This window comes from Falco biarmicus, chromosome 9 (assembly GCF_023638135.1).
Source record: "Falco biarmicus isolate bFalBia1 chromosome 9, bFalBia1.pri, whole genome shotgun sequence".
NCBI classification, from domain to species: Eukaryota; Metazoa; Chordata; class Aves; order Falconiformes; family Falconidae; genus Falco; species Falco biarmicus.
The window spans coordinates 31,059,766-31,087,718 of record NC_079296.1 but is presented as its reverse complement, the minus strand read 5'-3'; the positions used below and the strand labels follow the sequence as shown (position 1 = coordinate 31,087,718).

The following is a 27,953-nucleotide window of genomic DNA, read 5'->3' as shown; positions in this document are numbered from 1 at the left end:
TAATTTTAAAAAGTTTGGTTAGTCTTCTAATTTAAAAAGCATAAGAAGAGTTATCCTAATTATCTGCTTGGCTTTCAAAGCCCAGGAACTGCAGCTGATCATACAAGGCATGATCAAGCCCTAGATGCAAACACAACTCAGCCCATAGATGTTAAAAACAGGAAAACCAAGTGCAACTTTCAAAGATAGGGGTTAAGTCCAAAAGCCGGAGTCTGTGCTGTCATGTGAGGCACCTGAACCGCCACAGGAGGCAAACAGCAAAGAGAACCATTCATAACCTCACAACAAAGTATGTGCTCGTCAAAGCTTTTGAGCAGTGATTTAAGGTAACCATGTTTAAAACAGTGAATAAAATAAAACAGTTTAAAATCAGTGAATAAAAATAAATACAAAAGATGCCAAAAGCGTGTTACAATACCATCCAGTCACGCAAGCTGAATAATAAATGAACATTAAATTATATGAACATTAAATATCTGTTCCAGGTCTTTGTGTATTCCTCAAGTACCATTTATTTTTGCCTCTGTGCTACTCAGCCTGTTAGCTATCACACATTTTACTTTAGCCCAAAAATGCTGTATACTATTTGGAAATAAAAATTACTGTCCTGTTTACTTCCTTCGTATAATAGGCTTTGATAATATTTATTTATAGGTAAAGAGTTGTATAAAGCTTTCTAATGATTCAGAGCCCAAAGCAATGTCCGCTAAGCATTAGAACATGTACTAATGCTGTCTTTATTATTCTCTTCTCCTCCATTGCCACAAACATCCGTTTCATCATAAGTTAAACTGCATTATAAGGTCTTGGCGAGGTCTATGTTATTCCCTGTGTTTATACGGAGTCTAGCATGACAGGGATCTTCACTGCAGCATGAAGTACTATCACAATGTAACCTACAATAATGAACTTGAAGAGAGCTCAGGTACAATAAAAAGAAAATCTCTAATGACCTGCTTTGCTTGTCACTTCTGTGGCTCTTTGGAGAGAGACACAGTGCTCCGCTTGCTCTGCCTGACTATGTAAATGCTTCAGTCCTTGTACAGAGAACAGGACACCTCTCAGATGGTACATATGACATAGTTACGGTTTGGATTATATGTCAATAATCACAGCAGCTCACAAAGGTCAAGCAAGAATTCATGGCTGGGTTACAGGAGCTTTTGTAAGCAGCCAACAAACCTGGCATCTCATGCATCAAGGCTCCTAAATGAGTTTAAAGGGTCCCAGCTGCATACTGTCTTTAACAAATTGTTCCCACAGCGGATTAGAAAAACCACACAAGGCAAATGAGATCCAAATGAGTTTACAATTTCAAACCTCATCTTTGAGGTATTCAATTGCTAGGACTTACGTACATAAAAGATCAATGAAAGCTCTGGAATGGAGACCAGAACAGTTTGCCTTTTCTGACACAACTTTCTAACACAGCAAAAAATGGCAATGTAGCTGATGGAGCATTCTGAGCAGCCTCTGCAGGTGCCCACATGACCCCAAGGACATCACTGGCCTCTTCACAAGCCTTTTGACATTTTGCCTGAAGTGTAAAGTTCATTTTTTGACCTTACCTATTTGCTTCAGGACAAACACACAGCAGTGCCAGTGTGTACCCACACCCTCCATCCCTCCCCACTATGTTCAGAAACAAATCCTCTGACACAAACAAATTGAGGAAGAAAGGTACAACAGATTGGCTAACACAGTAAAATAAGAAAGCACATGTGTAGGCAAGTGTAACATTATTCACAAAATCTATGAGAGAGGCTGAAAATGCCTGCAGTCAAAAGTTAGAGGATGCCAGGGACATGATACAGAAGACACATCCATGAACTTGCCACACACACTCCGTATTTGCCTTCCAGCACGCACTGCTAATTTGTGGGCAGACCACAGATCTCATGTGTAGATTTCATCCAGATGACCGAGAACTTCACAGGGTTTGTGTTACATTTTGAGTAAGCTGACATGAACTATTGGCTGATACTTTATTTTTAACTGATTTTTTTCCCATGTCGCTCCGAGCAGTAACAGTCTTACTAAATACGTGCAAATATCAGATCAACAAGTTATCTGATGGCTAAGGCTGTGGTCACATGATTCTTCATGTTGGATCAATGACGACAACCAGGTCATCACGCAGTAGAATTTGATGCAAACCACCATCACATCCCTGTCTACTTAGATGGAAAACAAAATTCAACACTTTTGTGGGTGTCTGCATCTATTCTAGCCACAAAAAAGCTGATATCCAATCTAGCATGAAGCCAGAGCGGCACAAATAGATTATACTCCAATTTGGTGATAAAGCGTCCCATTACATTGTCCTGCCAAATTTCACTTGAACAAGCAGAGCAAGTACCAGTGCTTTGCACCATGTGGCCACCACATTTTGCATCTAACTCTAAGGCCCTCAAAGGTGGATTTATTGTATTATTGCAAGTTTAATATGTTATGTTCAAACACCTGGTTGATTGAATAGCCTGTAAGAATCCATGACAGCCACCTAAATTAGTTTGAACTTTACCAGTGCCCTGTTATTTTGCTCAAGGGTTTCCTGGCAATCACAAGTAATGCAGTTAGATGGAGTTTGCCTAAGCACACAGTACATCGCAGGGGGACCCTGAGAAATTTAGATATACCTCTGCAGCACTTTTGCAGAGTCCTGGCAAGGTGGGGCTTCTTATTTTGGATCTAAGCAGTATATTTCACTGGCCCTTCTGGAGGGATGAAGATTTCATTTCAAGTTCTGATTATTAAGAGTGGAGGAGGAAGTTCCAGGAGTGTCAGAAAGGATAACAGTAACCCTTCAGTAAGAAGAAGTATACACAAAATTTTTCAGAGGAGTCAACAGTCTCCATACAGAGCCCTAACTAATTTTAATGTACAAGCAGCAATAGCTGGGTGCCATGACCTCTGCCTAGATCTCTGGCCCAACTTCCCAGGCAAGCTTCAGATTGGGCCTCAGACCCTAGTTTGCATTTTAGCTGTATGTTAACTTACTTGGGAAGAATTTGATGACATATCAGGCTAAGCAAACATAGATTAGGCATTTGGTTACATGATCGCTTGCTGTTATTTTCACAGAACCCTGCCTGCCAGTGTACACACAAATGGCAAACATTTAATGAGGCTGTGAGCAACCAAACCAAATCATAGTATATGAAATGCCTGGCCAACATAGAAACAGGCCACCCAAGCTCCCCATCGTAGGATCAGTGCAAACCTCATCTCCTTGACTTCACACTCACTTCAAGGAGTACTGTGCCTTTCACAGCCACTGAACTAATAGGCAAGTTAAATATTTACCTTTCTTGTTGCTGTATGTCTCTAATAAACACTTATTATGTCAACCTAGCAATTTTATTTTGAGTTTAGAAAACGTAATTTGCTTACACTCTGGTGTGTTTCCTAATTATCCATATAATGGATAGTACAGATCGTGGACTCTGCAAATGAACTTGAACAGGCAGAAAGCACATACCTTGTCTGAGCAACAGTGCCCTCCTCCCCTTCCCAGCTCTACCTTGGTTTGCTCTCCTGTTGCATCTTTTCCTGTACCTTTCTGGTGCAGGGTAAGACCGTTACTGTTATCTGCTCCACTGTTTGCACTGTGAGGCCTGATCCCCACTGTCTGGGAGGGATATAGCGCTGGTTGCTATTGTAACACCTCCCAGACATGCATTGAAGTTCCTGCTGCTTGAGGCAGCCAAAGGAAAGCAGGGTTTAAAGAAAACCTCATGAAGGAGCTCTGCACTTTGCAACCTTTGCTAAATAATTTTCACTCAAGCGTTAAATAAACGTGCTTTGCTATGAGTTCAAAAAAGATTTAAGTGGGGTGAAGGTGGCAACAAATTCTGCTGATCCCTAAGAAAGCCTTAGTTACCCAGTGTGCCCTGACAGCTCACTAAACAGTGACTCTGTTCCCCAAGTTAATACATTAGATTTAATTTGGCGGGATAAATAACCTATCTCTTTACTTCAGCAGCTGTTTTTGAGAACCCTGGAAAGAAAACAACTGTTTCTGAGAGCATCTCTCCTAACTCTGTCTGCTCAGCCAGCAGAAAGGCGTGGGTGAGGCTACTAAAAAGGCACCACTATAACCTCGTACCTCATCACGAGGTCCCTTTTGCCAGGGGAAAGGAGCACCGAAATGCACGGCAGCCTAGCAACTGGCCAGCACAGCGATGGGAGCCGCTGACCTTTCAAAACACTGCACGCAGCCAGCAAAGCACTCGCTTCCCCCTCCACCTGCCCTTCCTTCCACCGTAAAGACTTTCTTTAAACAAATTGATTCAATAATGATATTGCAACAGCGTGAAGATGTAAAGCATTTGTGTGATAAAAGACAGAGGAATAGCAGGTAACAGTCACACTGGCCTGACCAGGGATCAGGGGGCTGCTTTTTTCCTACCTTGTTCAGCTGCTCCATTTACAGTGTTGATCTTACATTCAGGTTGGAAAAGACCTTTGAGATCATCCAGTTCAACTGTTAACTCAGGACTGCCAAGTCCATCACTAAACCATGTCCCTAAGCACCACATCTACCTGTTTTTTAAATACCTCCAGGGATGGTGATTCCACCACCTCCCTGGGCAGCCTGTTCCAATGCTTCACCACCCTTCCAGCGAAGAAGTTTTTCCTAATATCCAATCTAAATCTCCCCTGGTGTAACTTGAGGCTGCTTCCTCTTGTCCCATTGCTTGTTATCCGTCAGAAGACACCCACCCCCACCTGCCTACAACCTCCTTTCAGGCAGCTGTAAAGAGCGATAAGGTCCCACCTGAGCCTCCTCTTCTCCAGACTGAACAGCCCCAGTTCCCTTAGCTGCTCCTCATAAGACTTGTGCTCCAGACCTTCACCAGCTTCGTTGCCCTTCCCTGGACACACTCCAGCATCTCAACGTCCCTCAGGAAGTGAGGGGCCCAATACTGAACACAGTATTTGAGGTGTGTCCTCACCAGTGCTAAGTACAGGGGAAAAATCACTGCCCTTGACCTGCTGGCCACACTGTTTCTGATACAGGCCAGGATGCTCTTGGCCTCCTTGGCCACCGGGGCATGGTGCTGGCCCATGTTCAGCCGGCTGTCAGCCAGCACCCCCAGGGCCTTCCCCGCCAGGCAGCTTCCCAGCCGCTCTGCCCCAGCCTGTAGCGCTGTGTGGGGCTGGTGTGACCCACAGGCAGGACCCGGCACTGAGCATTGTTGAACCTCATACAGCTGGCCTCAGCACATCGGCCCAGCCTGTCCAGGTCCCTCTGCAGAACCTTCCTGCCCTCAAGCAGACCAACACTCCTGGCTGACTTGGTGTCATCTGCAAACTCACTGAGGATGCACTCAATTCCCTCGACCAGATCATTGATAAAAGATACTAAAGAGGTCTGGACCCAGTACTGAGCCCTGAGGAGTGCCACTTGTGACCGGCCACCAGCTGAGTGTAACTCCATTTACTACCACTCTTGGGCTTGGCTGTCCAGCCAGCTTTTAACCCAGCACGGAGTACACCCGTCCAACCCATGGGCAACCAGTTTCTCCAGGAGAATGCTGTGGGAGATGGTGTCAAAGGCTTTACTAAGGTCCAGGCAGACAACATCCACAGCCTTTCCCTCATCCACTACATCATCTTGTCATAGATCAGGTTCATCAAGCAGGACCTGCCTTCCATAACCCCATGCTGGCTGGGCCTGATCCCCCATTTTCCTGCATGTGCCATGTGATGGCACTCAGGACAATCTGCTCCATAACCTGCCCCAGCACCAAGTTCAGGCTGACAGGCCTGTAGCTCCCCAGATCCTCCTTCCTACCCTTTTTGTAGATGGGCATCAGTTTGGCTAACCTCCTGGTTAGCTAACCTCTACACATTGGCTAACCTCCAGAATCTTCTGGGACCTCGCCAGTTTACCAGGACTGTTGATAAATTATGAATGGCTTGAAGAGCTCCTCTTCCAGTTCCCTCAGTACCCTCAGGTGGATCCCATCCAGCCCCATAGACCTGGGGCATGTTTAAGTGGAGCAGCAGGTCACTGACCATTTCCTCCTGGACTGTGGGGACTTTAACATAGTTTCTAGCTAGGTTAGTCCTTAAATAATGCAGGTTAACTATAACGGGTAAAAAATATAAATAAATATTTTTGTAGCAAAACCCCTTTGCACAGAAAGCTTAACTCTAACCTACTCAACTCCACTTGGAAATGTGCATTTTTGAGCAACATTCTGAAAGGTTTTTAAACTAACACACACAGCACTCACCATTTCATTGTTCACTGTGATGAAAATAAGAGCGCTCAACTAGTTTCCTTTACAGCTCTTACTGAAATCCTATCTGAGCCTGTTAGCGTGCCCACCCTTAGCAAGGTTATGGACACGCATGTTCCCTCCAACATGTATTTTCTCCCTGAAAGGAGAACACCGCTGACTGACTAACTGATAGACAACAGCCATGTCTGTCTCCCAGGGGGGAGAGGGAATGATACCCATCACCGTCTCCATTTTAACATCTATGTTCCCCTTCCAGCAAATAAGTGAAAATAGCCAAAAATAGTTACAAAAAATATCATGGGGAGTCCCTGCTGTCCAATAACTGCAATTATGTAACACAACTCCTATGACAACACTTTGAAATTTTTGTTGGGGAGTTGCCGATGACATCTTATGCTTTCAACATACAGATGTGTCAGAATTTTCTGATAGTTGCTATTTTTCTAATATATCTACATTTTTCAATATCTCTTCATTTTCCTAATTTTAAACACATGGTGGGTGTTCCGTAATGGTTGTGGAAGATTTTTTGTTTGTTTCTTTAAGTTATGTGTGTTTATTGATGCATAATTACATTACATTTATCTGTTACTTCGGAGTTTTATAACATATCATTAATGATGACTAAACATTTTGTCAAGCACTTCTCATTTATGGTTAAACCTAAGTATGTGATACTTCAACCATTTTCTGAGTCATCCCTATCTCTCCCAGGATCTACGCAATTCTCTGGATCAGGCAATTTTTAGTATCCTATTATATCCTTAAAGAAATGTTATCATAGGACATTGTTCTTTGGAAATTCTGAAAAAGTTTTATATTCAGAGTGGTCTTCATCTGACACTTTCCCCACATCTGGTATATTAATTTTTCCATCTTCCAGAAAGTCTTTCCCTGAGAAAGAATATCACTGCAAAGCTGCCATGGGACACGTGAGAACACAGCACTTTTTTTTCTCAGACCATTAGGCGGTCAGTCTGTGGAAATCACTACTCTCCCTTTCTTTTACCAATTCTGCACCCCAGATTCCACTCCAGTGATAAGGATCCAAAGATCAACCTCTCTTAGGCTAGCTGGAGATGACCTGGCAATGGAGATACCAAGCAAATGTTCTGATCGCTCCAGAGAAAATGAGGATGTTATCAGGCACCCCAGGAGTACTCAGGCATCAACAGTGCAACTGTGCCTGGGTAAAACTGAGGGGCTGAAGCCTATGGAGACACATCTTTCCGCACACACCTGGAAGTGCCAAAGGTCACCCAAAAGGCCAGCGCAGCTGCTGACAGCTTTTATATCTTGTCTCAGATAAGAGATCAGTGCAGATGGACACTGGTTCCAGCACACACTGCTGGTGGGGGGTCACAGCCTGGGAGGTGCTGGCAACCGTACTGCAGTGTCCTGGGAGAGCTGCCACCCAGCACTCAGGTGCCCCTTGGCAGGGGGGAAGCCAAGAAAGCAGGGGGCAGAACCACGGGAAACTGATACGCCCTCACCTAGAAGTCTCAGTGATGAATTTACAGAGAACGCACTTGTGCTTTGAGATCTTTTGCACTTCTCATCTTTTCAGCCCTTTTGTTTATGGGAAAGCCTTATTCAAGTTATGCAAAACTAATTTGGTTTATAATGTCCTTGAGGTTCCTGGCTGGGTTTTAGTAAAAGGAAGAACTGCACTTAAAGTCATCTTTTTACCCTGTTATTGAAGTTTTCAGAGCCCAAGCAGCATTGCTGGGTTTTTAATAATTCACATGGAAAAATAGTTTTCCCTGTTAATTTACAATATTTGAATCTTACACAAGTGTTTTCTAAAGGGAAAAAGGAGATGACTATTCTAGAAAACAAATTCTGTACCTACAGAACAAGCTATCCAGAAGATTGCCTCTATTTATCTGATGTTCCAGGGCTGCTGTTATCATCATTCATCATCATTTCCTTCAATATACAAGATTTGTTTGCAAAAACTAATCAGGCATGAAAAGGCAAGGTGGGTTATTTCCTTTCGTTCACACGTATTCTGAAACAAAGCTATTAGGATACTCAATGCCATATGTGCTTTTCCAATCTACAACACACACCATATGAGAGCAAACGGTCACTGTGACCGTTATTTTTTGTGGGAGGCTTTCAGCTTAAATGTTCAACTGTAAAATTAAGATAGCCCTACTATCATTTCAAAGCCACTGTTAATTTTCCCTTTAATACTTATAACTATTATTGCAATTAATATATTAATGTAGTGGTGCATTAATACGATCCTCAGCAGGAATGGAAGACAAATCTCTAAATACTGGAAGGACAACAGTTTAGGACAAACCCCAGGACGTCTGCTGTTTCCTGAAACAGGTTTCCAACAGCAGCTACTGATGACCATTGCTTTACAGGGTAAGGTATTTCTGAGAAGTCATTGCACAGTTAGTGACATTAAAAAAATCAAATATATTTTTAAATATACACAATATATACCGTATATAAATAATATAGCCATAGATACATACCGATGAACACATCTCTGTACAAGAAGGCTTATATGTGTATCGCTGCACACCACTCCAGAAAATAACAGGGAAGCTACTAGGCTGGGAAGGAAACATCAAATACTAAAATGAAAGAGAAGGAAACAGATGGAGGCCATGAGGAAAAACTCTTAGCATGCCATAAAGAAAATAAATCTCTGACCAGGAAGAACATATTTGACAGCATGCACATTGTGAAAACATGCATCTACTCACAAGTAACTGTGTCTCAGTGAAATCACACACTGAAAATTAACAAACCACCAACTCGTCTTGGGCAGATCAGCACATTCTTTATGCTCAGTCTTCCATTCAGCCTCACCAAGCCATCCATATTTCAACTAGATCCTTGATTAATAGCTTGTTTTAGCTTTTAGGGCATCTTTAAAGGGTTTGAGAAAAAGTGCCTCAGGTTCCCTCTGCGGAGTGAACACTGATGCAGCTGCTCCATTACATCATTTTCAGGAATGATCAGCAGTAACTTTCCATGCAGCTTAAGGGGGTACTTCTGCCAATTAGCATTGTGGCCCAGAGACACAGTTTCTCAATTTTATGTTAAAGAACGTTTATCTGCATGGAGAATGTTTTTGCTTTGGTAAGTGAAACATGAAAAGAAAAAAAAAAAAAAAAAATCTACCTGTCCTGTTAAGTGTTTTACCGTTTCTCTCCAGATTTCTGGCTATTCTAATTCTTTAGAAGTTAATTTCCATTTTCATTTTCTCCGGTGTTCCCATACAGCTCCTCAGCTTGTATCCTCTCGGCTCCATAGACACACAGAACCGTTAGCATGCAGAATATTACAGTGGGTGTTCACACATGCCTGTGTTCACCATTAAGGACTGGAGATGCATTTGAAGAGAATGCCTGAAGAGAGAGCTGACCACGTAGGATTAGTTTAACTCATAAAAAGCACAAGACCAAGGACTCTGCAGCAAAGGACCCAAGGGTTCCTCTGGCAGGAAAACTAACCTGCAAGTAGAGAGGGCAGAAAGTTACAGATGAGACGTTTGAGTTATGCAGGAAATCACCTTTGCCAGACTGTATCGTGTTTGTCTTTTCAACAGCTACACTGAAAAGGCAGATAGCTGTAAAAAAAGAGTAAAAGAGCCCATGTAGAGCAGCAAGACAAGACGTTAGGGAGCCATCTCATTAAATGTTAGACAGCAATGATAAGAGCATCCATAAAAGGCAACATTTTAAAGGACTTGAAAAGGAGAAGGGGGGTAAAGACAGAAAGAGACTGATGTTATCTACAAAAAAACACCTAGAAATTTACGTAAGAACTGGTCATAAAAGAATTTATAAAAATTCTCCATCTCTTCCTCCTATTAAATCCAGTCCTAATTAGAGCAGTGAAAGCAGCCAAGCATTTACAACCACAGAACCAGCCCAGCCTGCCAAGCCTCCTGCAAAACACCCCAACACTTCCATCAGCAAACTTGCAAATGGAAGCACTTCAGAAGCAACCTATGCAGGCTTTGCTGCTTCATGGGGTCCTACGGACAAGCTGCAGCCATTTATCACAGCATCTTGCACAACTGCCTTAGAAAGTTTATAAAAACAAACACCTGTTTGCTGGTTTTGGCTAGGGTAGAGTCAATTTTCTTTGTGGTAGCTAGGATGGGGCTGTGTTTTAGATTTGTGCTGAAAACACTGTTGGTAACACAGGGATGTTTTCGTCACTGCTGAGCAGCGCTCGCACCGAGGCCCTTTCTGCTCCTCACCCACCCCTCCAGCGAGGGGCTGGGGGTGCACGAGAAGTCGGGAGGGGACACAGCTGGGACAGCTGCCCCCAGCTGACCAAAGGGATATCCCATGCTATTGAACATCATACACAGTATATAAAGCTGGGGGAAGGAGGAGTAAGGGGGGTTCGGGACATTCGGAGTGATGGCGTTTGTCTTCCTGAGTCACCGCTACTCGTGCTGGAGCCCGGCTTTCCTGGGGATGGCTGAACACCTGCCTGTCGGTGGGAATCAGTGAATGAATTCCTTGTTTTGTTTTAATTGTGCGCATGGCTTTTGCTTTACCTATTAAACTGCCTGTATCTCAACCCAGGACTTTTCCCACTTTTCCAATTCTCTCCTCCATTCCACCGGTGGCAGCGAGCGAGCGGCTTTGTGGTGCTTTACTGCCGGATGGGACTAAACCACGACAACCTGGCTAAGAAATTCAGTACAAGATTGTAGAAATAAGTATAGGCTTTCAACCTGACACCATGCTCCCATAGGAGTTATAAGAAAGTTCGTTTTTTTTTAAAAAAGTAGTCCTGGCTCCTCCATCTCAGCTTCCTTGTTGACATTACAGGTCAAAGAGCCATCGTGAAGAAATGTATTTGCTAGCTGTTCAGATTGGACAGTCATATGAGTATCATTTGCTCAAAATCTCACCACATGTCAACTTGGGAATGAAAAAACAAAAGACTTAAAAGGAGGACTCAAGTTATCCTCTTATCCCATTATTCCAGCCAGCCTTGTAATTGTCCCTTAGCTAGATCCCCTTATCAATAATCCTTTTAGTGGGATCAGTTTCACTTTAAACAGCTTATTACATGGAAGACAAAAGAAGCAAAAATAATTCAAGAACGATCAGACAACAAAAAGCTATATCTAAACCAAATGTTTATATCTTGACACACAGAGAAGGATATTCCTTAAAATCTTCTCTAGGTGACATTAAGTTTTTTTCTGTGAAAGAGAACAGGCCCTGGTGATTTTTTTCAATAACAATCTATTTAGGATGGAAATTCACACCATGTAAGGAATAAACTACAAATATTATGACAACATAATTTAAATTGCATCTTCTAAATTGCCTGAAAGAATAACTTGGAGTATCCCAAAGAACAGCTGTTACTGAAAACTGTTGGTTCACCCATAAGTTCATCAACACCATAATAACAAAAAAAGATAATCTTCATGTCATGTTAAAACTGATAAAGAGAAATTTTAAAGTCAACTTAATATCTATTTCTCAGCTAAGAGATCTCTCACTGAGCTAAGTTTCCATTTCCAGCTATGTAACACCTGTGTAAGTTGGTAGCGTGAAAAACACTTGGAAGATGTTGCTAGCAATGTCTGCCTATGAACCTTCCCCAACAAAGCTCTGTTGCACACTCCAAATCCTGCATCGGTAGATCATTATTCTTCTTGAGCAGGCAGGTCACATGAGGGCAAGTTGCATTTGATAAATTTAAAATTACTACAAACTTCCAAATACACCTGAAGAAACACAAAATCCCAACCAACTTTTAATTAGTCCTGCAGTGCCAGCTGATTTCCCGTTCCTCCTTCACAGCCACCCTGAAACACACTCCACTTGCTTCACACATCATCCTGCCCGTCACCACCTTCACATCCTCCAGCTCTTTCCCATTTTTGCCCCACCCAGTTTTTATTTAGTGCCTCAGGGCCAACCGCACTGTCCTTCCCTGTCAGGAGGCATTGATACATTGACAACAAAATTTCTGTGCTTGCTATATACTCTAGGAGCAATAAAACTAAAGTTTTAAATTTTCAAGGAGTTTGTCCAAGGAGTAGCTTCATGTACCAGGTTTTCACAACTGTCTCCCAAGATTTACTTTCTTGTTTGCATAAAAGAGTAAAGTTGCCTACTAAAGGAGTTCTCTGCAAAATCTGGCTGCTGATATGCCCAAGGTGCTCCTGCAAGAGCTCTTATTCAGAGTATTTTGTTATACCATCCTTTCAGGCAAACAAGCAGGTACTTTGGAAACTCTGACAAGTGTAATTTTGCCATCAGTCCTGCGGGCGCTGTTTCTGTGCAGCACGCACCCTAAACACAAGGCAGAATTAAGTCACGTGGGTTGCAACTCCCTGGAGATTACTCTCTACTCCAGTAGCTTAATTAAGAATAAACTAGCTGTGTGGGCTAATTCTGTTTATTCTTTCCAACTTGCTACTCCATCAGACTAAATTAAAATGGACGCTGATAGAACAAATTCTGACTGCAAATGAGAAAGAGATGAAACACTGCCGTCATGAAGAGCAGAGGATGGTGGATCAGGCAGGGGATGAGCCACAGATCATCCTAAATTTCCTGTTCTCTCTTGTGCTGTATTGCTTTACCTACTGCCCTGCATACTTTGCATCTGGATTCCTAAGCAAAACAAAATGGTAACTGTTCAAAACTTGATCTGCGCTGTGCACCACTGAGCTAAAGAACAGGATATAGAAATAACAGTGTTTGCTTCTGCAGGAAGCCAGCTCTGGCTAGGATGCACAGGGATGTCTCTGCTACAAAGGTTTTTTGCCCTGCCGATTTGCAAAAATGAAGATTAAATCTGACCGATTTATTTGTTCTCTGATTATATCCTGTTTTGGCTGCTGAGATTTTCACATATTTAGGGTGGAAGCCAGGTCCTTCAATTCATAATGACACAAACTGAGTATTTTTGCTGAGAGTTTTAGGGTCCTTTGTGACTCAACACATTCAGTACGTTCTTCATCCAATGCCAGTTTCTCTGTGGTCATCAAGTTGTATTTTATGGCAGCTGCATTTCCCAAATTAAATATTTGGGCCACTTGTAATACAAAGTATCAGATTTACAGAGAAATAGTCTGAACTATTTTAGATGAGGAAAGAGAAAATATTAATTCTATACTTAATAATGAAAACAACTTGTATACAAAATGCCCTAGATGCTACTGGAGCACAGCACTAATATTGCTGAAGTGGAGAAACTACCTAGTCTTCGTCTTAACTTGGTCCCTGAGTGCTGCACCTCTCATCTGACTCTTCTTGCTCAAATGATTTCCATTTCAATATTCTCTCTGCATGCAGAAGGGCTTTCTTCAGTCCCTTCAAAAAAGGCACTTCTGCTTGCTACTGCTGGTAGCTATAGCTGCCTCAAGGACCATTCAGACTAATAAAGAAATGCTATTACCAAAGTTTAGCAAGGAGAGAAAAAGGGAGTCAGCAGGCAAAAGGCACTTTATGAAGAAGCTTCCCAAATGCATATTGCCTTTAGCCAAAACAAGCAGTGTTGGCATATTAGATTAAGCAAGTCAGTGTAACTTCCAGGCTTTAATGGAAGAAAGTGCCATTTAAGAGGATATTTGCATGAACAGGTTGCCAACAGATGGAGTCAGCAGGGAGAGAACTCTCCAGGAATGTTGCAGCACGAGACATGATCATGGTGGTAGTTTGTTGCCCAGACTGATGGGATCTCATCTGGAAGGCTGCAATGCTTAAAAAAACCAAACACCCAAACCCCAAAACACTAAACCAACGTGAACTTCCAGTAATCTTTCTTTCTTTAAAAAAATGCAAAGCTGCTTCTAATACAAAGTGTAACAACATCAGCACATTCAAATGGGAATATAACATTAAGCAGATTCCTTAAGTGCCGACTCAAAACACTAGGTCAGAAACTCAAAAACTAGCCCATGTGATGAAAGAGGCAGCCCCTATGCTCCCACCAAGTTCAGTGCTGCAATGAATTTTAAAACTGACTATGGATATTTTTTGGACATCAACACTGAGCCATGCCTATATAGGCAAGGCTGAGTGTGATGCCCCTGCACCAGGAAATTTCAACTTCAGTAGCTGAAAGACTGGATGCAGCACTTCAGTGACAGAAAGGTGATGGTGATACATGCCTTGAAAGTGGAACCATTCTGGTTTTGATGATTCTTGTTTCAGGTCTTCCTCTCCCTGTATTTTAGTGACTTTTACGGGGAAATAAAGGTGATGAGCTCAAAGAGCTAATTACAGGGGCCTTCGAAGGAGAAGAACAAACACAAAGCCAAAAAATTACCCATCCAAATACCCCAGTACCTTGGGGGAAACATTAAGTAATGCATATGATTTCATGCAGGATCACTTAGTCCACCACGGTATCAGCAAATGAAAACAGAGCAGAGAGAAGCTAGGACAGTGACCACAGACAAGCAGTGCACAGCCCTGTACTACCAGCTTCTTAACTGTGCACCAACCAGAAGGTTGCCTGAATAAGCTCCAAACAGCCCTCTGTTGAAGGAGCTTGATATTGTCAAAACGACAAGATAAGCCCTGAAATGAGCAGCAGGAGGAGGAGGAGGAGGTATCTGCCTATGTCAACGGACTGAATTAAGAAGTTTTGCATAGTTTTCAATAAGCTGTCAAAGCCAGCCAAGTTTAAGATGCATGTACAGTGAACACTAAGAACAACTTAAGTACTGTAACAGCCCCCCCCAGAAATGGTGGCCAGCAGAAAAACCATTTAAATCAGGAGGGACACATGAATTAAGAAACTCAACAGCACCACAGACTCCAAGAAACCCCTAGAGAGACAGAGGAAGGATCCCACTTCCCACATTTGCATTTCACAGCTGGGAATGTGAGTCACCATATCCACATTGGGAGAAATCCAGAAAATGCAGGAATGAAGGGAGGAAGCTTTGAATTAAAAAAAAAAAAAAAAAAAAGAAAAAAAAAGAAAGAAAAAGAAAAAAAAAAAAGACAAGACAGGAGACCCTCCATCTTGAGCAAAAGGAGAGAAAGAGGTCAGCACCATCCTGCCCAAGGACTGAGGATGAAGAGTTAAATTTCCAACTTCAAAACTACTTTCAGGTCCTATTCAGAAAAAGGGGTGCAGGATTTTGGTGGTTATTAGCTAAAATGTTGTACTTAAACCTTGCCTCTAGGATCTTCTACAATGGGTGGGAAACGCCCTTCATTTTTTAAATATCTGAAGACAATGTTTTCTTCTTCTATTTGTCTCCTATCTGGAACTTCCAACCTCATAACCAAAACCTGAGATTTCTCTTACCATATTTTCACCAGCACTCCTACCTAATGCTTAAAATGAATTCAAGAGAAGCTTCCAAATGTTAGGTACGCTGTTACCCCAGAAGAGATGGAGTGTAAGTGGTGCGCGTAGGCAAGGACACTGGCAAACTGAGACAGTTGAGGAATCCCAGAAGTTGGTCACATCCCTTGGCAAGCTACGGATATAATTATGATGGTATCACCAAGTGTCAAGACCAGGAGAGATGTTTCACTTGACAAGCACAGGCTAGCTCTCACCTAGCAGAAGGAATTTCTAATTCCCAGTCCCTCCCGGAGGGCAAAAGCAGAAGGTGACAAAATAGCTCTCCATAAATAACCCACCAATAAGTTAAAAGAACAATAGCATACTTAATAACTAAATAACCACATATGGCCTAGGGCTGTCTGTTACCATTATTTCTGGACACTGTTATGACAGTCCATGGCAGAAGCTAATGTACTTACCGTTCAAAAAGCGTTCAAAGACAGTATTGTGACAACCAGAACAGTTAAAGAAGATAATGCTTAACAGTAAAAGGCACCCAATTTATTTCAGATACATTGTTTTCACATTATTTTAAACTCTATTCACTTAAATAACATCACACAAATTACAGTTTGCATCAGCTTGCAAACCTGTTTCCTGGTGCATAGAAGTGTGGAGGTACACCCACAACATAGACCAGACATACCTATGTAAAAGAGACAGTTGCTTTATTTTTCTCTATTAACAGAGCACTCCGAGACAGCATTCACACCAAGGCCCTGAAAATCTTCTTACAATAAAATACCAGAAAAGGAAAAAAAGATGCCAATAATCTTTCAGAGAAAACAGGTAACATTGTCTAAAAGCAAACACTAAAGACCGCTCCATTTACTGCCTTCTCACTTCATTATCCCATCAAATGAAACAAGCAGAATATAATAAATGACACACAAAACAACAATAAAATGCAGTGCTTCATTTGTTTTAAGTTCCAATGAAAAGCAGCAAGAATATCCTGCTTTGTGTATAACCTGCAATTCTCCAACACAGAACTGCAGCTGAGAGTGGCTTTTGTATTGTACACAAAGGAACTGATAGAGTTCTACTAATGAAGACTAAGCTCATCCCAAGTCACTAATAAAATTTATTGCCTTGTTCCTCAAGACAGTTCCACAATTCCCGGGTGCTGCAGGCTCTAGGGAAGAAGTCTGTCACAAATTGCTGGCTAATCTTACCACTGAACAAGTTATCTTGCTGCTGAAGTGATGATCTGTAGCCTCAGGGGCCTGCATGGCTTAAAATGCTGCAGAGACAAAAGTGACGGATTTTGCCTTTACAGTGAAAGGAAAGATACTGTATGTGCCTCTTGGCTATACCCACACTCTGCAGGATCCTGATCCGTACTGCCATGGTGTCTGTGACCATGGCAGGCAGGTGTCACCTGAGCAGCTGGGCACACAGCACCACCCTGCCCTCTGGTACTGAAAACAGAGAATGCTTCTGCCAAAAGCAGAAGGATGAGGGACCTTAACTCCAAAGATTTTGTACTCAGAAGATCATGGCTTGCCTTGCACATAGTTATATCCAGCATCCTACAAGCCTAAGAGAGACAAGGAGACAATCTCCGTCTAAACTGAAAGAGGGCAGGTTTAGGTTAGATATTAGGAAGAAGCTCTTTACTGTGAGGCTGGTGAGGCGCTGCACAGGCTGCCCAGAGCAGCTGTGGGTGCCCCATCCCTGGCAGTGCTCAAGGCCAGGCTGGACGGGGCTTTGAGCACCCTGGTCTAGTGGGAGGTGTTCCTGCCCACGAGGATCTTTAAGGTCCCTTCCAACCCAAACCATTCTATGATTCAGGTATCTTAATCCAGAGCAGCTGAATTGGTATATAGTCCTGTTGGCAACAGCTCTTCCACTTACCACATCACAGCAAGTGCAGACACCTTCTAGAGGAGAAAACAGAGCGCGCTTTGCAGTTCAACAAGCCATAGAGAAAAAAACCTTCATTTTCAGTGAAGAAAAATTTAATGATTAGCCTGGACACCTTTGGTTTTGATTTTAAAGAATTGCACCTTTCCAAATTTCTCCATACGGCAGGCTGGGAGCCTCCCTCCTGCAGGCAAGCTGTAGCTTGCAGTTTTACTGCTCACAGACACATCAATGTACGTCAGTTAATACAGGCAACAATGTAACTCACGGAAGATGTATTTGGCTCTAATACAGCTGCTGGCAAGAAACTCCTCTCCTCTGAGAAAGAAGATTAAATGAAGATTTTAAAATCTGCTTTTTTAAATCTACAGGAGGCTCTAAGAAGATAATCCAAACTGCAGTTGTAGTGACCCACCACAGGACAAACAGTAAAGGTAACATTTTTCTTAACTCTAATACAGTTTCTTGTTCTAGGTTAGAAGAAAAAAAAGGTCTTACGACTTTTCACTGTTAAATAAAGACTGTCAAAGCAAGCAATTACTCCTGCAAGTTCTGTGGACAAGCAAGTGCACCATCATTCTCTAACTATGCCCACATGCTACACAGAAGTTGATGCACTCTTAAGTGTTTTATTACTGGCTACAATAGGATCATGAGAGAGACAAGGTGTCTAAAGTAAGAACAAGTCCTAAAACAATACACACAAGCATCAATGCCTTCCAGACTGAAATAAATTCTAGCAGATTAGAGAAATTTTACATGCCACTGACTTTTCAGTCTCACCATAGCAATTAAAACAATATTATTTGCCTAATTGCTTCTGCCATTCAGAATTTAACAGCAGGTCTATGCTACATTCAAAAGTGTATTTAACATGTATGTGTGAAAGAGAGTAAACTGCATGCAGGTGACAATTATGCTTTCTAGGATTAGAGGCACCCTCTTAGGGGTGGTTTAATAGTGCCTTATAGAATTTTAGGCATCCACCTATGCAGCTGAATATAATCTGATTAATAAAACTCATACCCTTACGAGATGCCTAGGTCTATTTTCCAGAGAAATGGTCTTTTGAAATGCTTATACTGCAAGAGAGAACAGTATAGGAAAAGTATCCTGAAATTATGCAAACACATAGCTATGCATCACAAAAGTAAAATCATTAGGTGAAAACTCAGAATTACAACAGAAATACAGATTTGGTTCTTCACGTATACAGCGAACAGCACGTGCACACAACTGTGCTAAGTTATCTGAGCATTCAGCTACATTTTTCAAGCAACTGCCATAACCGCATGTCATCTACTGCTGACCACAATTTGACAAGCAATTACTTCTTCCAGCACCAGAAACAGCCCTTACCTCCTGCTCCCTGCTACACGCTCCCTCCTCCCGGGCCACCTCCTCAGCCCCAACACAGCAGCCACGCAGACGGACAGATTAGAGTGAGAAGTAATCGACAACAAAGAAGAAGAGGCGCTTCTGAACCCCCAGCGCTTCCCCCACAAACGGCTGTACTAGCACAGCTCGGAGGGTGGCAGGGGGCTGCTTACGCAAGCACGGCTCTCTAAGGAAACGCATGCCAAATTTCTCCCCGAGGAAGCAATTCTGTTTGCACCAAAACATCCGAAAAATCTCTCTCCCACCCGCCCCCAACCCCGTGCCCAGTCTGTTGGATCTTGGCCTGGGAATACAGATCTGGAAGGGATCCCTGGGGGTCTCCTAGTCCCCTCCCTCACAGTGTGGGCAAGAACCCACTGAGCAAATGCAAGCAGTCAAGAGAGGTACTGTAGCGAGCTGCTTGTTAGGGAAACGAAACACAGCTTGAAGCTGGAGTGAATGTGGAAGGCTGGGGAAGAAGAAAGCTCTTGAGGTTTCCCCTCTTTACATACTAAATCAGTTCTGATAACGCTTTGTGAAATTAAGTTACACAGTGTTCTATATTGTCTTTCATCGTCGCTTTCCAGCTTGAGTTTAAGGCAAAAGTTAATGATTGAATTTTAAAGGCATTAACATGGAACCCCCTAGGGGAAGGGCTGAGAAACCTGCCGTTAAGATACGGCTTCTGTTACACTGCTGCAAAAGACAGAAAAGTAAAAATTAAAAATAATGCAGGTGAAAAAACCATAACAAACCCCACATGATGAGCTACGTATAACTAAAGAAATAAACGTGAAAAGGCAATAACAGCTAATGATTTAAGGTAAGGTAATAACACAGCCCTAACTGAGGCATAATAGAATCACCCTGAGCAAAATGCAATCCTGTTTCCCTTCATTAAGTTTCATGTTATCCTGCAATTTCCCAGCGCTAACGGAAACGTTTCCTCACGGCCACCACAGGAGTGGATTTGCAACAACAAACAGACAGAGCCACCCGGGCCAGCTCGGCAGCTCCACGAGCCCAGTCACAGGGCTGCCACGCACCCCACACGCACCCCAGCACCCACGTAACCACCTGCCCCCCCCAAGCTACTAAACACACCACATCAATAAACGAGCGGCAAATTAGCAAAGAGTTTGAAATAAGGATAACGCTTATTGTATCTTTCGTTGGGTTTTTTTAGTATTATTGGATGGTTTCCTGAACTTAGCCTGCCTGCAAACACAAATTTTCCAGTGAGACACATGCCCTCGGTACCACCTGGCCTGCGCCTGTTGCCGCACACCTGGCGAAGTCCCACACGGCACCGAGTCTTCTTCTGGCACCGAGGGACACTAACGTTCCAGAAGGAGCAGGGAGGCTGTTCGGGCCGGGGGTCGCTGTGCCTGCGGGGGCTCTGCCCGGCCCTGCCAGCCCGCTCCGCGGGGAGCCCCCTCCCCACAGCCGGTGGCCCCGGCGCCTCGCTCCGCCACCGCCCGCGGCCACCGGCGCACAAGTGCCGCTCTTCGGCGGGCGCCACGGAAACCGAGGCACCGGAGCTTTCCCCGCACCGTCTGGGAACCTGAAACGGCGTTTGCCCTCGTAACTGCCGTTACGGCTAACCGACAGCTCAGCAACAGGCACGCACATACACGGTTTCTTAACCGCATGGTGGGGTTTGCATTTATTTTCCTTTCTCTTTTCCCCACGCTCCCGCAGCGCGGGGCAGGCAGTGCGCGAACGCCCGGCAGCTGCAGCCCCTCCGCCGCCCGCCCCGCGCAGCCCCCAGCCCCTACCTGCAGGCTGCGCCCCGCGGGGCGGCTCCGGCGGGCCCGGGGGTGGGGGTGGGGCAGCGCCCGCCCAGCGGCGCTTTGGGCCGCGGGTCCCCCGCGGGCTGGGCCGGGGGAGCGGCTCGCCGGCGTCTCGGCTCCGTGAGGAGCTGCGGACCCCACAGCGGGAACCTGCCCGCCCGCCCCCCCCGGGCTCGGTCGCCCACCTGGCCGCGGGGTCCCTGCCCCCGCTGCCCCCCCGGGCCGCGGCCCCGGCTCTGTCACGGCGTGCGGGGACCCCTCCTGGCGCGGCGCCTTCGCCAGCGCGAAAGGGGCGTCTCAGCAGTGCCACGGGCACGCTTCCATCGCATTAAGATGCTTTTCCCCCGCTCATCAAGGCAAAGCCTGCACCGGAATGTCGGGGCCGGGGCTCTCGGGCATCTCGGGAGGGGTTTTTAAAGTGCCCCAGCGCCCGGCGACGCTGCAGAGCGGCCGCGCCACCAGCCCCCGCGCGGCCCGACGCCCCGCCAGGCAGAGCCCCGCGGCTGCTGCCGGCTGCACCCGGCGTGCTCAGGCTCGATTTGCCTCCCCCAGACCAGGGGAAGGACTCTCACGGATTTCAGCAGGCGTTGGACCCTAGACTCCTGGAACAAGTTTCAAATTCCAGCAGCCTTTTGTTTATCCAAAGAAGATAAACTGAAGTGGCCGGCGGAATCCTGCACGGGTTTTCAGAGGAGATCTGGAAAACAGCAGGTCTTTCCTCAGGAGGCACATTAAACATCCTGTGACACTTTCCATGAGAACAAAGATAAAATGGGATCTTTTCTTACCCTTCCCAAACACTGTCACCGGACAAGGGCTTCTTGGTTCCCGTCTTTCACCCAGGCCCTTGCTGCCGTTCCACGCTCCTATGAAGAGCGAGCGCAGAGCTCCCAGGGGTGCACGCGCAGGGCTGGCAGAGAGGGGGGCAGGGAGGCGGCTGCTGCACCGCTCTTCCAGGGCAAGTTCAAAATCCTTCAGCGTCAGGAAGTACACACAACTTGGGTAAGCACGGCAGCTTTGGGGTAGATTATTAATTGGAAAAGACTCCCCGTCCCAGGTGGCAGAGCTCCTCTGTACAGGACGGTGGTGTGAGGCAGCCAAGAGAGACTGGTCTACATGTGCTGCTCCCTCCTGCAGGCGTGGGGTGAAGCTGCGCACTGGGCAGCCCACACTACCCACGCACGGCTGCCCTGGCACGAGTGCTCCCCTTCCTGCAGCATTGTAGCTCACAGCAGCTGTAAAGGAAAAGGGTCAGGTTTTCTCCACCTGCATGGGTAACAAAAACTTGTTCTTGAACAATAAAAAAACGAGCTCTTACTTTCTTAGTTTCTGATTTTTTTCCACCCTCTTTTTTTATAGTTCTGTAATATTTTGGAAAAATTTTTAACCTTACCTGGATTGAGCTGTGCTTCATGTTGAAAGATTTTCCTTGCTAAACTAATTGCTAACAAAATTGCAAGACTTTATTTGTAGTGTGTAACACTGTAAGATAATCAGCAGCCCTGAACAAGATGGCCTGTGCGTTGACCTACCGCTCAAGAGACTGGGATCTCAGCGTCGCAGCAAACGCCCTCCGCAAGTCTGGTTGGCAGCGTCTCTGTGACAACTCCCCATCAGCCACGGGAACAACAGTGGTTATCTATGGCGGCTGCTGACATTTTGACATCTGGGTCAACAACAGGTAATGCTTCTTGCTCTGTGGTGTGGAAAGGATATTGTCAGAGCACCACGGAACCACACTGGATGTTGTACATACCAGGAATACAGAGAGAGGCAGTAGCACCACTCATACTCCGCTGACCTGGCCATTGGCACTACATCACCTATAACATACTTTTGTGGTATTTAATTCTTATATAAATTAATTTTAAGCACTGAAGTATCACAAACTAGCTGTCACCAAAGTGATGTACATGAGTTCATTTGGCTTTCTGGAGCAACACTAACAGTAACAGAAATACAAGGGTTTGGTGTACATTCATGTTTCACACATTCATGACAGGTTTCCTCTCGCCACTGCTAGAACAGATTTTTCTTGTGCAAGTTTCAGCTGCTGACACCAGGTAAGTGATTCGTTGCACTACTCCATCTAGCAGTTTGACAACCTATACACAACATACCACCACCAAAATATAACCCATCTGTAATGAACTTAATCTCTCCAGGGTTGCAGGACTATTCATGTTGCTCCTCTAGAACTGCTGTAACCAAGATATGACAGGAGTGCATTCCCTCGCCTGGAACGCCTGACCAGGCAGAGACAACGCAACTGAGATGGGGGTTGTTTTGGTTTGGCCCCTATGCAAACAAGAACAATATCTGCACTCTATTACACTTTCCAAGCCACAAAAAATAATCAGAACGTATAGCACGATAGAATTTAACAGGTAAAATAGATGCTTTTACAGTTTGAAGGATGGTTAGGTACCATGGTACAGTTGACGAATGGCCTTCCTACGCACAAATGTTCTTAAATTGAACCTTTATATACAAATATCTGCAACAAACTGAAAACCCCACTACCCTCCTTCCTCTGCCCTCTTCTCCCACCTCCCTGTTACAGCCAGCCAACAGCACAGGGATATACTGTAACAGCACGCTCAGAGTAACATTTTCAGATCTCGTCACTAACATTTGGATCTACAACCTCTAGCATTTGATAGCCAAGCAGACATACCCTCCCTGACATCCCTGGAAATTAAGCAATTACATCACAGGCTGGAGAAACTGTAGTCCCCATGGTTCCCACGGTCCCTGCTCTGCAGCTACAGTCCAAATCTTGCCAGCTCCAAGGCAAAAAGATAAAGTACTTACCACTTGTGTGCGGGCGGAGGCTCCTTCCTGAGAGTGAAGACAAGCTCTGTTTTTTACCAACATACAGGGCTCCAACAGAAGATGAAAAGACTGCAACAAATTCCTCAAAATATGTGGCTGTGTAAGTCATATATGGAACCTAGGTTAGAAAAAAGAGGGTGTGTAACTGTTAATCCATAGCCTCCTCACTTTTTGCATGGAAATTAGCAATTCCTGGAAACATAAGACCATTGTATGACATCAGGCTGAAAGATACATTTAAAACCAGTCTTGTTTCTAATGGCACCCAGAACTAGATGCAGGTATGTCTTGCAACTTATTTCACCTAATCGAGTGTATCTTATTCCAGAATCTTAGGAAACTTTGCCAGAAATAACCTCTCTTTCTTGATATAAAATAAGTATAGGCAGATTACTATTAACATTAGTTGAACAAAAGGATGATTTATATCCTTTTAGTAATTACAAGCTTCCACATTTCAACCTCCTGCCTTGCTGCTGTTTATCTGGGGTACCCCTTCTGGCCTCTCATTGAAATCCTCTGTCCAAGCACACATAGTAAGCTTTTTGGACACATTTTGATGCACATATTTTATAAAGATCAGCACTCCAGCTGGCCAGTGCAACATTTTTTCACTAGAAAACAGAGATTCATTAAAACAAACGTCCTATGGAAACATGGTTCTAACAAAATCTTGGCTGTACAAAGGCAGGAGCTTTAAAACAAACCTTATCTACTGACTTCTTTTTGGCAGCCTGCTAGGCTTCCTGCTAGCAGGCTATATATATATATATTTTTTTTTTTTTTTGTGGAAAAAGGGAAATTTCAAAATGTCTAAATTTCATTTCACATCAGAAGAAAAACTTCATTAGATGTTTGAATTTTTCACAGCATGGGAATAATAAATCTGAATTAGTTGTACTGGGAAGCAAGCCTTCGCACAGCCACTCCAGCCTCTCTTCCGTATCCACTTGATTGTGGACCTGAGGCTTGGGCTATTTTAATCCATACAGGAATCTGACACCAAATACAGGCTGTAATGTCACTCTGCTCTGAGAGGAGCCAACCATTTCCATGGCTCTACAACTTTTCACGGCGTTATGTTTTTGTTTTTCCTGCTGGATGACAAGTGTGGCTTGCTGTGCTATTCTGCAGAGATGGTGATGAGCAGGGTAAGCTGCTAACACCAACAGCCCTGCCTACACCAGCTCCTGGGGAAAAACACAAGCTAAACCAAGGCTGAACTGGGGTTCACAGCCTTAAATCTTCATCCTATTCCCCAAACCAGCACACAATACCAAGTAAAAGAAGATAGCGAGCCACTACTGACTGACTCCCCACACCTCCACAAAACAGAAAACCAGTCACTTGGCAAGAATTGGCTGTACCTTGGACAAAACTCCAGCTGGCATTTGCTGACTGCTGGGGCTTTCAAGGAGAGCTCCTCACCCAACCCAGGCTATGCCATGCCTCCGGACATGTTTTTGCTCCAGCTCACCTGCAAAACATACAGCTTAACAGCTAGGACTGTTTTCAATTCAGATTTTACTACCTAATTTTTGTATTTGTTGTGTTCACAAGCTAGGGGAAGAGTTTCTTTGCTTTAAACTTTAATATACTCCTTTAAAGAAAATATGCCCATTGATAATATCTACAGCAAACATTCAGAGAGTTAACACACAGAGAAACTATTGTCATTCCACCAGAGAGAAAGTTGCAAGCATCAAAGATTTCTGTTTTACTTGGAGATGTACCAGATTAGTTCTAGGGGCACTTATGCAACACAAAACCTTACAGATATTTTTTATTATTATTTTTAATTCTGTGCATGGCAAGGGCTTCCCCCCCCTCCATTTGTTTGCTTTTTCCCCCTCTCTGAGTTAAGCGTGTGTGGACAGAGACCTAAACCAGAGCTAGCTAAAAGTATAGCAGAAACTATCTGCTCTGTGTAGCAAGATATTCTGGTAAATATTAAAACATTGATTCTCCACAGCCTTGCATTTCAGTATCGGACACATGGCTGCAAAGCCAGACAAACTGCCGGCATTGTGACACTGCCAGGGTTCAGTTCTGCTCTGGCCACACAGCAGTGGCTAAGCAAAGCATCTCAGGGGTTTTCAGCTGTCTTTATAGTTTAAAAATCCAGAAGCCCCTTGAAATGAGAAGCACGTTTGTGAGACAGGCTTCCCGCAGGAGTGGTGGGGTGCCCTGAGGCGGGCAGAGGAGTGCGGGTGCAAGCTGGCTTGAGGCTGTGCTCACCTACATGGGTACCACGCCAGCCTCAGGAGGGGCAGTGGCTGAAATGGGGCTGGTGATGCATCACAGAGATAAACAGCATCACTGCATGACCCTTCTTTGTGCTGCTGATCGTGTTTGGTAGGCGAAGGTTTGAGGCACCACCCCTTCAAGGGCTATAGCAGGTCAGCACAAAGCAACTTACCCACCTTCTCACTGGGTTTTCCTGCTGTAAAACCACACAGAAGCTGTATGAGGTGTGGGGACTCTGCCATGGACCTGCAGAGCATGAGGGCTGCCACCTTTGCATGTGCATGCACCCAAGGGTGCTTTCAAGGTGGACCTGGGTAGAGGCATCCTTTACTGCTCTTGGGTGACAAATACATGTGTAAAGGCTTGAAGTCTCACCTTACCTGCTCAAGACATGAAGTTTAAAACGGTAGAGAAGTGGAATGGTATTATCTACCATTTAACTGCTGTAAGACTAATGCTGCTGACTTTCTAACTGGTGACAGAAATTGGTTTCTTCATTGATAGATTTCCGATTCAGGCTTGAGTAATACTTTACTAATTAAGGTGCTTTGGTAGTTTGTTTTTAAAAGCCGTTCTCCGATGTTCGTGTACTCAGCTTTTCTTTTTTTTTTTTTTTGTGTGTGTGTCCAGAAGTTGCCATCACTGTTGCCCGTCATACACCACCACCTTCCTAGCATAGCAGGGGAAGTGGAAAGTTCAAGGACTGAAAGGAAACTGACTCCAAACGATCTTTCCTCCAACAGGTCTGCAAATGGAAATAGGTTAGAAAAGGAAAAGCCGTTTCTTCTCTTACTCCTGTGAATAAGGAGATTTTATTCACCGAGCCTAACAATCTCCATACATAGGAAAGACAGACTTCTAGTGTCTTCATATCAGCAGTCAATGGGCTCCACTGAGTAGTCTTAGTAACACCGCTTGTGTTCCTGCGCTGATAAAGGCACTTGTAATCCCAGGGTTGGTATCTGAGGACTTTTTAGTAATGTGTAAAAACGAAACTTTAAAAAAATTCCCATAATTCTGTGAAGCAGATGCTCATGGAAATCTGATAAAGAAGTTTTCTTAACCCTTTCAGGCAAGAGAGCCAGAACAGGGAGACATGTATCACAGGTTAAAAATCAGGCTCCTAATAGTGCAGAACAAGATCAGATACTGAAAAAAGATGTCTTCCTGACAAAAAAGCTAAGCTAACCTTGACGGTTCTTCCCATGAAGAAAAGGTGAATTAATCTGCAGGGGTTGATACCTTTTCTGCTTAGTTTGTGGTTTGTTTTTTTTTAAAGCAATTTCTCTTGTGATGAGAGCAATGAGTGGAGGGGAGAGATGACTTATGAAAGTTATGAGTATTTTCTGCCCTACCTGTAAAAGAGCAGCTGTGGTGTGAGACAGATTACGAGTCAGTCTGCAGCCATTGTCAGAAGCAGCTTTACTTTCCCTTGCACTGACTGCTCTTCCCCTACAAAGAGGCAAACCAACGATGCACAGGCAAATCTGCTGGAGAGAAAACTTCAAACCTCCTATATCTGGAGAGAAGAGATAACTTGCTTTCTAAGCCAAAAAAGAAATGACTAAAACACTGGGAAATTTGGGAGTGGTTTTGGCTTATCTTGTAAATATTTCTGGATTTTGCGAGCACAGCCTTTTGTAGCCAAGTGCAATATGCTGAATGCTAGCTGGGTAACAGCATGCTCCATGCTTAGGACATAGAACAGCATGTATTTGTTTACTTATTCAAATAACACTAGGGGTGAAGTTGCTCAAAAAACAAAACAATTTTGCTAAAAGGAACTAAAATTTCTTTCAAGTACATTCAGCATTCTGTGATTCATTTAGCCAGCCAGCTTTGAAAACAGAAAAGTCATTTGTTCGTTTAGTTTTTTTGCATTAGTATACATTATTTTACAGATAATTTTAAAAAACACTAAAAGAGTGAAAATAATTTTCAATTACATGACAGAGTTCTCACACTCAAACCAAACTCAATAATAATTATTTCTATTTCCAGGTGCAGCCTATACAACCTTCTTGGAGGAGAAGCTTCTCGTAGCTTCAGTTGCTTGCCCACATTATACTACTGCATTTCACAAAACAGATGTTCACAGACCACATTTACTGTGCTGCCTCCGTTGCACACCAGGCTAAGGGTATGCTGGCAGTCAGGGTATTGATGGGTAATGCCAGCGGGAGGAAAGAGGGGGCAGATTCAACAGAGCAGGTAAAAATTCTACTATCTCAACACGGTATTATATCTGCCAGTCGGT

The 27,953-nt window shown here is 44.0% G+C and overlaps 1 protein-coding gene across 8 annotated transcripts in view; it reads right to left on the bottom strand.

Annotated features, from left to right (window-relative positions):
• The window catches only part of SLC16A12 (solute carrier family 16 member 12), a 38,519-nt gene extending 13,304 nt beyond the window's left edge, over nucleotides 1-25,215 (bottom strand). For 2 of the 8 annotated variants that reach the window (XM_056353081.1, XM_056353082.1), the window contains exon 1: nucleotides 8,747-8,836. Coding sequence is in view for 2 of the 8 variants with exons in the window: in XM_056353078.1 (XP_056209053.1) it covers nucleotides 8,747-8,842 (96 nt within the window). In the remaining 6 variants the exon portion in view is untranslated. Of the gene's footprint in view, nucleotides 1-8,746; nucleotides 8,849-9,422; nucleotides 9,641-9,733; nucleotides 9,850-21,402; nucleotides 21,850-22,146; nucleotides 22,311-23,428; nucleotides 23,568-24,816 lie in introns of those variants that run through there. The other 6 variants (XM_056353078.1, XM_056353085.1, XM_056353084.1 and 3 more) reach the window with 6 other exon arrangements.
• Between the last annotated feature and the right edge of the window lie 2,738 nt (nucleotides 25,216-27,953).